Source organism: Octopus bimaculoides, chromosome 2 (genome assembly GCF_046866305.1).
Source record: "Octopus bimaculoides isolate indiv1 chromosome 2, ASM4686630v1, whole genome shotgun sequence".
Classification (NCBI taxonomy): domain Eukaryota; kingdom Metazoa; phylum Mollusca; class Cephalopoda; order Octopoda; family Octopodidae; genus Octopus; species Octopus bimaculoides.
The window spans coordinates 134,597,022-134,609,140 of NC_142929.1; the positions used below are offsets into that span (position 1 = coordinate 134,597,022).

General features: G+C 36.8%; 1 protein-coding gene across 9 annotated transcripts in view; it reads right to left on the reverse strand.

The window, feature by feature from the left end:
• LOC106877917 (cadherin-87A) overlaps window positions 1-12,119 on the reverse strand; it is a 222,610-nt gene that overhangs the window by 136,648 nt on the left and 73,843 nt on the right. For 5 of the 9 annotated variants that reach the window (XR_016240751.1, XR_016240750.1, XM_089347726.1 and 2 more), the window contains exon 7: window positions 5,201-5,287. Coding sequence is in view for 6 of the 9 variants with exons in the window: in XM_089347726.1 (XP_089203852.1) it covers window positions 5,201-5,287 (87 nt within the window). In the remaining 3 variants the exon portion in view is untranslated. Of the gene's footprint in view, window positions 1-3,247; window positions 3,454-5,200; window positions 5,288-12,119 lie in introns of all 9 variants that reach the window. The other 4 variants (XM_089347725.1, XM_089347721.1, XM_089347723.1 and 1 more) reach the window with 2 other exon arrangements.

The window sequence follows — 12,119 nt, forward strand, 5'->3', positions numbered from 1 at the left end:
GTACAGGTGCCATCACGATTTCGCTTTCGCTTGCCCCAACAGGTCTTCGCAAGCTGAGTTTAGTGTTCAATGAAGACATTGGCATGGGTGCCAGTCTACAAATACATACATACATACATACACATATATATATATATATATATATATATATATATATATATTTCCCCTCTTCAGCCTTTTCAGGTATTGGCCATGTAGTGTTTTTCCTTTGCATCATTTTATCATGCTAGTTCTCTATCTTCATTTTGAACTTTTTGTTTCCACAATACCTGTTATTTTTCTTTCTTCCTAACAACTGAAGGTTATTTCAGCCTCCATTTTGTAGTTTTGCTTTTGTTTTTGTTCATCTTTTGTAGCCCCTTGTTCTAGTCTCCTTTCATTCTTAAATAATTTTGTAGTCTTGCATTTGACATCTTCTAATAGTCTTCTACATGCCTGTATTCATGGTAAATATAATATTTTTATGTCATAGTTTGAGTGACATATTCTAAATACAAATCATTATGTTCTGTCTACTCTTGCCAAATCATTTAGCATCTGGTTGAGAACATTGTAACTACTAGCAGGACCAGTCAATATTTCATGGGATTAATGGTAAATCTATTGCGTTATTTCTGAAAACTTTATTTAAAAATCCTGAAAGCGTAGCCTGTGTTGTGTCTGTATCAAAAGACAGTTGCACATCAGCTACTCATTGAAAAGTGAAAGAAATTGGAATACGATGATAATTTAATGCACTTTTTATATACAATTGTATATATACAATTTATATACTTTATGCACAATTTTATAGATTTAATACACAGTACTCATAAAATAAATATTCACTCTTATTTTACCATTTTCCTTATAAATAAAAAAAAATATCCCGTACATATGATACAACCTTTAGTTAAATTGCATATATCTGTCACATAAATAAGCATGAATACTTCATGGAATTGTACTTATGTGCATGCGTTAAGTGGTAGGTGATATAAAAAAACTCAGTTCAACTAAAAAAAAATACACTTTTCAGTATCCAATCACTACCACCATCATCTCTCTCCCCCTCTTTCTCCCTCTCCCCTTTCTTTCACCTCACCATCAGAACGCCACCCCTTTGCAAAAATTAAGGTGAGGTGCCATGCAATTGAAAACACTAATGATTATGGGAGAGAAAAACAATGAATGAGTCAGTTGCATTTACATGGAGAGGAATTTATGTAGAATATATGATGTGCTCATAAGTATGATCTTCTGCAATTCCCTTATCTTGAGACTGTCAGGAATTTGGTCTACATATTTGCTTGCTCTGCTTGCAATCACTTAAAGTGGAATGAAGCTGTGGAAGAGGGAGACCCAGGAAGAGACAGGATGAAGTATTGAAGGCTAATCTCAAAATGCTGAATCGTACAAAGGAGATAAAAGAGGACTAAGATATGTGGTGCATTGCAGTACTCAAGACGCCCCACCTACCACAACTGAACTAAGATCCTAAAACCAACATGCCACATAAAAAGCTTTGGTGTGGGTACTGGTGTCACATAAAAAACACCCAGTACACTCTGTGTAGTGGTTGGTATTAGGAGGGGCCTCCAACCATAGAAACCAAGCCAATACAGACTATGGAATCTGGAGCAGTTTCTAGTCATGCGATCTAACCCTTCCCAGCATGGAAAACGGGCATTCAATGTTGATGATGATGATGAATCATTCTAAGTGCTCCAATAATAGTAAGTAAAGTTGTTGCTTAGAGTTGCCACATACTTCTGATTTCAGTTTCTAGGTCCTTATATTTGCTCAATTTCTCAAAAAGTTTCAGAGATGCATTTTAGTCAGCTGGGGCTGCAGCACCAATCAGACATATCCTTTCAATATGATTTTTCACAATAAGAGCTAGTGGGTTTGCCTGTATTTCCTGTTCAGTGTGAACAATGAAGTTCCAAAGAATGGTAACCACTGCATTCTGAACAACTTGTGGTGGTTTGTGTTACTATCAATTATTTTTGTGAGGAAGGTTGTATGAGCAGCATATTGACCTGTATGTTATTATTATTATTATTATTATTATAATCATTATTGTCGCTGTTGTTGTTGTTATTATTATTGAGTGAGGGAGCAGTGCATGCCACCAAAGTGACACAGGGGTAAAATATACGAAGCCCAGTATACCCATCATGACTACCCAATTGATAAGGGTAAACCAGGCACATGCATCACAACCATATGTACACAACATGGTGATATCATATCAAAATAAACAGTACATGACCTTGCAGGTGGGGCCCAGTTAGAATTTTCATCAAGTCGAGTAGCCCATCCTACTCAAATGGTCCCTGAATAGAGGTTGTTTAAGGATGTTGAATGAAACATCCATGTTTCCAGAGGTGAATTATTCAAACCCCAAAAAATTCCTTTCAGCACATTGCTATGATGCTCCTCCACTACTTCTGCTAGTGATCAGAGATGTACATATCACCAGCCACTAAGGGGCATGCTCAACTGATTAAGGTGAGCCAATTGACAAGAAGATCTGTGGTATTGAGTAGAATATTTGCTGTAGCTCATCTTTTATTTATTATTTTGATTTGGCTCAGGTTCAATCTTATCCTTGGTTGGATTTATGTGAATAGCAGGTTAGTACCTGTAACTCTAAGTATCTACAATTTTCCAGCAGTCATTTAAGTGCTTAGAACCCTCCTAATAATCTTTGCTGTCCCTGAGAGATAAACTTTCTGTTGGAACTCTAGAGGGCATTCTATTCCAATCTCCTTCAGCCATTTGTCTATATCTTTGCTTAATGTCCTCAATACAACAATTATTATAGGCATGACCCTTACTATTCTCATGCTCCAAATTCTTCCTATTTCCAATTTTGAGAGATTGTATTTTATCTTTCTTTACAATCCTGGAATCAAACGGGCATGACGGGCTGATTAGTAAACATGATGGGTCTATAATTAAGCATGTATTATTATTATTATTATTATTATTATATACTTTTAGAAAAGGAAAATATTTTACATACAGAATACAAAGCAACAAGAAGTCATTTTTGAGGTTGAAATTTTAAAGATAGTAACAGCAATAGAAATATGATCAGCAATTATAACCAGGTAACAACAACAAAAACATGTTGAGTTTTGCTAATGCAATAATACCTGATGGTTATTTCAAAAGATAATATTCAAGTTTGTTTTAATTTCCTCAACACTCTCTTTCACCTTTAATCCAAACAAATCTACGGTCATTAATTTAACATTACCTCGCTAAGTAAATTATTCTAACTAGTGTCCACATCTTGGTTGTTACAATCACATTTCAACAAAAGATATAAATATATATTTGATATTTCCCCATAGAGCTGATTTCAAGTAGATTCTAAGAGCATATTTGATACCATTATGGATACCATCATGGAAGACATTAGAATAAATATCAAATCAAAATTAAACTCACTTGGCCAGCAGGCTGAAATTGAAACAAATAAACATTTATAAGAATAGTGAATAACAGAAATAATACAAAAGATGTTTTTTAAGATTATAAGATATTTTAAGACAATGAAACTCAGAGGTATGCATTAAAGGAGTTGGTTTTCAGACAGTTATGAATATTATTTGCTGCAACATCTTACTTAATAAGACAAAACTAAATCTGTTATTACTTTATAAGGCCTAAATAAAATTGAAAGAAAACTTTGAGAAACCTTCATGACAGCTTTTGTAACATGTTGTTGCCAGAAATTTGACAAGTAACCCAAAAGGTCTAGTTATCAATCAAAAAATTATAATAATAATTTCTTATATTGGCAAAATATAAGTGTTGGATGTAATGGCATGGGATGGTGGAGATGTGTGGGTGGTTAGTGTGCATGAATAATTATATTGTGAGCAAGTAAAATATAGAAGTGAGGAGGTAGCAGTGGGTGCAAGTGTGAGGGGTAAAAAGAAGGCAGGAGGAATGTGAATAGTTTGTGTAAGGGTATTGGTGTGATATGGTGTTGGTACAGAAGTAAGAGATGAAATGAGAAAAAATGGAAAAAGAAAAAGTAACAATTGTACAAGAAAGGAAGTTATTAGAAAATTAGTGAGGTACAAGGAATGGCAAGAAAAAGTGATAGAAGTGTGTGCATGTGTCTAAATGTAAAGTATAAAACAATTTTTGATCAATCATTCCAAAAGAAATTGTAATTCATCCCTGTATAAAGAGTGGATTCATGATTTTTAAGTTAATCTGATATATGACATGCACTAAACTCTTCACCCTTCAGTCTCTCTTGTGACTTTACAGCTAATTATATGTGTGCATAGACACACACACACACACATGAACCATATACATAGATATCATCATCATCATCATTCAAAGTCTGTTTTCCATGTTGGCATGGGTTTGATAGTTTGACAGGAGCTGACATGACCAGGAGCTGCACCAGGTTCCATTGTCTATTTTGACATGACTTCTATAGCTGTATGCCCTTCCCAATGCCAACCATATTACAGAGCATACTGGGTGCTTTTTACATGGTACCAGGACCAGTGCTATTTACATGGCACTAGCACTGGGGCTTTTTACATGTCACTATCACCAACAGGGTCACCATGTACTTTGCAAGCTAAAACCCCTCAGCTGGGAGAAGCAGTATTCATTGGGTGAAGTTTTGTGCCATTTGAGTGATAAAAAGTATAGAGGGACAGAGATAGGTGTATCAAAATTTGGCCGAGCAAATTATTCCCATTCATTTTTGTAGTTCAAGGCTCCACAGAGCAAATGTTCCATTGTTGTTTCTATAACATTATGTAGGTAAAAGCTAAATCTCTTTCAGGATTAAGTTCCATTGTATTTAAAATAGCCTGCTAACCAGAAGAGATTAACTCAGAACTGCAGACAACAAACAAAATCATCAGTTTACATCAGTAAATAACGCAACCCATATCTCCGTGTCCATGGTAACTATTTACTGTTAAGTAGACTTAAACCATTGAGATCAACTTAGACTAGACACAAGCATGAAGCACTTCTTATGATTACATATCAGTTATGAAGGCTATGTATCAAGCAGTAACCTATAAACTTGGTCTCAGTAAATTGTATTAAGAATCATCTTGGGAAAGTGAAACTGCCTAAAATACAGGTTGGATTAATTTAGTTACTTTCATGTTAAAATACATTGAATGACTTGTGGGTTTAAAGCAAAAAATAAAAGTTTCCTTACTATCAAAGAATATCTTAGAGTGGGATTTTCATCAGCATCAGAAGCTGTTATCTTCAAATTTGGTATTATTTTGTTTACCGGAAAATTCTGCAAAAAAAGCAAAATATTAAGAAAACATAATTCAGCAAATATTTTTTTTTTTCACTAGTTTCCATATTAATTCATTCTATGATAAAGATGACATATTTCAGAAAACAATTCCCCTAGTACAAATGCCTTTGCTATGAAAGCAATACATATATAAACATTAGGTCAAAAAGAAGGTCCTGTAACATTTTTAACACAATCACTTCAGGGTACTTTTTCAATACTTATTGTTAAATAAACATTAACTTTTATACTTTAATGCTTTATTCTTCACAGATTACTTTATAATATAGTGGTTAAATTTGTATGATTTTTTTTATCCTTTTAAAATTAGTTAGATCAGACCCATATCAAACACTGCATATTGCATGAATTCAAAAGAAGCAATGGAAACAAGAAATATTCATTCTGTCTTTGAAAACAAAGCTTTAAGTGTCTGGGCATGCCAATGATGGTTTGGCCAGTTTTACTCAGAAAATATTTCTCTCGCAGATTTCCTTGATCTGCATGGCCATGTTCTGTCAATATTGAGCTTCTGGAAACCATAGTTGAGGAAAATCCAAGGGTGACTACATGAAAATTGGCAAAACAGTTCAACTGAAGTCACATTTTGATCACAAAACACTTTCAATGGACTAAGAAAAGTATCTAAATTTGGCTAATGGGTGCCTCATCACTTGACTGCTTCTCAGCTTAATCAAAATGTTGCTCTTTGCTCATTATTGAAGAGTAGACTAGCTACAAAACCTTTCCTGGGTAAAATCATCACAAGTGATGAAAAGTTGGTTTTCTATAATTATATCCAACAAAAATGACAATGGTTAATAACCAACAAAACAAGAGAATCCATCCTCAAACATTTACAACAGCTAAAAATGTTGTGCTCTGTTTGGTTGGGTATGAAGGATGTCTTATATTATGAAGTGTTAAACTAAAATGAATCAATTAATGCAGAGAAATACTGTTATCAAGTGGAAGCGTTGCACAAAAAAAGAAAAAAAATTGCAGAAAAGGCATCCTTCGTTAATCAATCGTACAGGGGTGTTGCTCCAACATAACACAAAATCACATGCTACTGAAGTCATTCATGAAAGGATTAATGCCTTAAATACGGAAGTTTTACCTCACCATCCTTACTTTACTAATCTTGTTCCATCTATTATCTTTTCAGATCATTGCAACATTTATTAGAATGAAAACAATCTATAAATATCTATCAATTGTGATCAACTTAAAAATGAAACTTAAAAAGTTTTCACCCAAGGGATCCACAATTTTCCAAATGATTGGAATCATGTTATCAAAAATGAGAGAATATACTATCTTGATAAAAAATATCAATTAAAACCAAAGAATAATTTACTTCTTTTCTATCTTCAAATGTAACAGAGTTTCCTTACCAGCCTAATATGCAAAGGGTGTGAGGAGTATTTCAGGACACTAAATAATTATCAGTTTATTATTCTCTTAAACCAATTAAAAGGATTTTATTTCTTTCAGGTTACCCATGGTAGATAAAGTGCTGACACAAAAAATGAAAAGACATGCAGTTATTGCTGTGATATATGTGGAACACATCAATGTAGAAACCACCAGCTTTCTACATGTTTTAAGATCTTTTGCACACAAAGTTCAGATAGAAATGGAAGACTCTGGCAGGGATGTTTCAAACGTATCAAAGAGAGAAAGGCATTCTAAACATTTTTACATTATAACGACACTGCAATTCATCCAATGGGTTCAAAACATTATTGATGATGATCTCAAAATATCTATGAGGGCTATTGCCAAAAACCTTTAGGTGTCAGAACAGACTATCAAAACTGGTGCATGAGGACATTCAATACAAGTGCTGAGGAGAGGCCAACTGGTATCTGCAAAGACACAGAAAAATCTTTTGATCCTTGCCAAGTGGTTACTTAACAAGGTTTAAATCCTTACAAATATGGCATGCTTTGGTTCTTCTCTGATGGAAAAATCTTCATCCACAGCCAAAAGTCTAACAGGAGAAATTCCTGATGGTTAAGTGCAGATCCTTCTGTTTTCATTGAATGATGCACACCAAGTTTTCAGCAATTGTGATGAATTTAGCAATGGTTAGTGGTGAATGTCATGTCATAACACCTCACATCTTTTGACAGGATTTTAGAGTTAATACTACTGTATATATTGAGCTGCTGGAGACAGATCTGTTAAATCCTAGATGGATTAAGTATGCAATGGAAGGCTATATGTGCTTCAACAGACTCGGCACTTTCTTTCAAATTCATATAACCCAAGAATGAATGTCAGACAATCTTTACAATCATGTAACACCAAACTTGTGGCCTCCAAACATGCCAGATTTAAATCTCATGGACTACTACATTTGGAGCAATGGATGAGGAAAGCTGCATCAAGAAGCGAAGATCTCTAATTACGGAGAGAACATGTGGAAGGGGCAGATCCAGGAAAATGTGGATGAAGTGGTGAGAAAGAATCTTCAGATGTTGGGCCTCAAAGAGGAGATGACAGGTAACCAAGACTTCTAAGTGTTTGCTTTGCTTGAGAAAACATGCTAAGCTAAGTAAAATTGAGGCAGTCCATGCCTACAGGCATATCTTCTGCATCCCTCTCTCAGCCAAGAAATCCTAGTATTGCAGGCTTCTGGGTGCTAGTTTCACATAAAAGTACCCTTGGTGTTGCCAGGTAAAAGTGCCCATGCCAATGTTATGTAAAAGCACCATTGCCAGTGTCACATAAAAGCACTTGTGCCGGTGGTATGTAGAAGCGTCTGTGCCAGTCCTATGTGCTGGTGCCATATAGAAGCATATAAAAGTGGCTGGCATTAGGAAGGGCATCCAGCAATAGATATCATGCCAGAACAGACAAATGGAGCCAAGGCAGCTCTCCGGCTTGCCAACTCTTGTCAAATCATCCAACCCATGCCAGCATAAAAACAGACATTGAAAGAGACACTGATATCCATCTTCATAATACTGTTGCTTCAATGAAGGCTGCCATTGTCTAGTTGATGTCCAAAATTAATAAGGAACATTAAAATGCAGGCATGTTGACCGTGCACTGGAGCAGTCAACAAAGCAGAAGCTGGATTCAGATTATAATCTAAAGAAACTTATGAAGATCATGTGCAGAAATTTTTATTTAAATATCTATGGTTTTTACTGGATTAGAGTTGTTTTATTAAGTTTTCAAATATGTTCTTAGATACCTCTCACATATCCTCTGTGTGTGTGTGTGTGTGTGTGTGTGTGTGTGTGTGTGTGTGTGTGTGTGTGTGTGTGTGTGTGTGTGTGTGTGTGTGTGTGTGTGTGTGTGTGTGTGTGTGTGTGTGTGTGTGTGTCTGTGTGTGTGTGCATGCGCGCGCGTGCTTGTGCATGTGTGTGTGTGCATGCACACACATGCACATGTGTATGCATATTACCTGTTTTTAATCACAAACAATGTTGTGAGTTATAAAATATAAAATAAATCAATAGTTTAGATTTTTATTTTGTATTTTGATATTTCTGGGTTAAGACCTCTTCATCAGAAAATCTTTTGAGATTTGAAGTTGTAAGCTAGCTTTTCTGTTCTGTAATTCATATATCTATGTTCATACATGGTAGGTTGCTTTGCATGAGTGTGACAGCATTGGTACAATAATCAATCAGCTGCATGCAGCTCAGTTCTCTTGTTAATACATTGTTTTGGCCTTGCTAATGATGACGACTTCTTTTCTTCTCAGGCTCCAAATGTTTCATTCCATCATCATCATCATCATCATAATCGTTCCCCCCCACACACACACACTTTTCCTCCTAGCATGTGCTGCATGGTTTGACATTAAACAAGAAGCCAGAAGACTGGGCCAAGCTCCACTATCTGCTATGGCAGCCCTTTCCAATGCTAACCACTTCACAGAGTGGATTGGGTGCTTTTCTTCATGGCACCAACATTGGTAAGGTCAGCAAGTCACTTGCAAGTCAGGGAGAGAACAGGAAAAGGCCTCTTCAATTAAGTGGTGAGAGTATGGGATGGGGAAGTGGTGGCCTTATGCCAGGTGTTGGAAGGCTAAATTGCCAGAGAGGACATACATAGTTACCCTGCATTAAATGAGGGTGGGTGAGAGTAACTACAAGGAAGATAAGGATGATAATGATGAGGTACGAGAGTGAACTATTACAATACAAGCAAGTAAGCAGAAGACAAAATATGGGCAGTGAATCAATGAGGAGAGAGAGGAATATGTTCACAAGAGTGTGAATGGAGAGTAACAGATGGTTAGAGATGGGGAAAGAGGTGAATGTAGGGTGTGATGCAATTGATGAGAAATACCAGAATTGAGATAGCAGTGACTCCCAAAGGAGGACTGATCAGAAAGTAGAGCAGATGATGTACAAGGTATAGGCATGGTAGAGAGGGAGATGTAGACATAAGGCTGGCTATAGTGAGTGGGGCATCATGAATATGAGAGGGAAGTGAGAATGATAGTAAGTATGAGAGATGTTAAAGATGAGGTATTGCAGAGGAGAGATAGAGGTAAGTGAAGACAGAAATACGATCATGGAAAATAATATGAGAAGGGGAGAAAACAAGAATGAACAATGCAAGAGATAACTGGTAGCACTAAGAATGGTGGGAGGTGATATGTGCTAATTCTGTTCTCAAGAGATTACAGTAGCCATGTAGTGCCATTGATAGAAGGATGATGGAGAGAAGGGTGTTAGGGAGATGAGATGCAGGGAATGCTTGACAGAGCAGAATGAGTGCAGGAGCAGGGCCCAGCATGTACAGGCATAAACGAAATGCTTTTAGGACCTCATTTTTGTTGTGATGGTTGGCTATTCTCAAGCATAGTGATTCCCCAATTAACTCAATCCTTTGTCATATTTTTCATGAAACTTAAGCTGAGATCGTCCTTCACTACTTATTTCAAGTTTTCCTGCATCTTTTTGTCTGAAAACTTTATTCAACTTTCAGTGATCTATACTTCTTTATACAGCTGTCCTCATCCATACACATGATTTTTCTTTCAGATCATTTGTATTATTTCATTTATGCTGTTATATTACATCCAACAGAACATGCTTGTCTCACTTATTTTCAGTCTTCTAAAATTCTCTGCATTCATGGTCCATGCCTCATTACTATACATCATTACAGTTCTAACACAAGTGTCATACAACCTGTCCTTCACTCTAAGGAAAAATATTGTAGTGAAAATACTGAAAGAACGGTTGGTCCTATCGCTGGCACTTAGTCACCATTTAAGCGAAGCTATGTGAACAGAATCACGTCGGGCTGCATGAACAGAATCACCAGTTTGTAATACTTCGACCGTGCGAACCAAAGGAGATGGCGACGTAGACGGGAAAAGGCTCCTTTTTACCACGTCGCACGGTCGAACACAAAAATAAAGATATATATAATAGAAGAAGGCTCCTCGTAAGAGAATACGAGCCATAGTGCCAGTAATAAGAACTTAGGACAACTCAACCGTGAGATATATAATGAGAATAAATTTATTAACAAAGTGAAAGTGTTTGTGTCTGTGTGTGCGTGCATGCGACATATAAAATTAACACAGTAGATAAATCAGGCCTTTGTGTACAAGAGAAAGCATACAACAATGTGAACTGACGGACAGTCGTATATGCAAGTGTGTGTACAATATGTGAGTGTACAAGGGTGTGTGTGAGTGAGAGTAACACAGAACATAGAAAGAGTGCCTATAGAGAAAAACCAGTTCGTATTAAAGTTACACAAGGAGATAGAATGTTCATACGCAGGAAGTTGTGGTCAAGGAGCAGAGCTGTAGTATCACACTATGTGTATTGAGCGTTGAATGCTGCGACCTGTGTTACCTGATACGGAATATTCTCGCTGGTTAGTTCTGACTGTTGATCGTGAGTGGAAACTCCACTCATACAGTGAAGATAAAACCGCGCTTGTTGATGTTGGTGTTGCTGGCGACGACAATGGTAGACAGTACATTGGTGGTGAAGACGTCGGCGCTGGAACTGGCTGTAGCTGTGTTCTGTATATTTGTGGTCAACGACCAGACCTGTGAGAGATCTGAAATCGAAGACAATTGCCGTCGTTGGATCGGGCTTATTTATAGGCGAAAAGGGGTTCAGCGGAAACCCAGTAAAACTCTAACTCACGTGACTTTATCCCAAAGCCACGATTGGATGTAATGCCCCCTTAGCAAGCAGAACATGGGGACAATTGCCGCACAAAAATAAGAACCAATCAGGATGATGGACAGAAGGGTCCAAGGCAGCCGAAGACTAGATGTTAGCAACTTCGTTATCATTTATGATTGAATGCCCGAGAGAGAAGTTTCACTACAATATCATTGCTGACAGCTGTGGTAGTAGCTTCTTGTACTTTTTAATCCCTTCTTATTTAGGTTATTACTATACTTTCAGAGCAACCACCTCCAATGCTAATTACGTCTCCTAGGTAACAAAAGCTATCAACCACTTCCAGTGAGCCAACTGGGAATTCAAGAGAGTCCACTTCTAGAGCACTCGTAGTACATACTACTCCAGTACACCAATCACATTCAAAGCTCATATTCTGTCATACTCTGCCTGTAATCCTGCTACATCGCTTTCATGCTCATAGCTTACATTGGGTATGGCATATGGAGTTCATTCCTTTTCTGTATATCCAACAAGGCCATTTCCTAGAAGGTAAGAGGGATCATCCTCTTTCTTACTTACTAAAACCTTTGTGTTTGCTAGGTTTACCTTGAGACCTCTTGATTCTAGGTCTACTCTGTCACACGTGAATTGTGCTTGGATTGTCTTTGTAACCTTCATAACCAGATATTTTAAGCATCTCT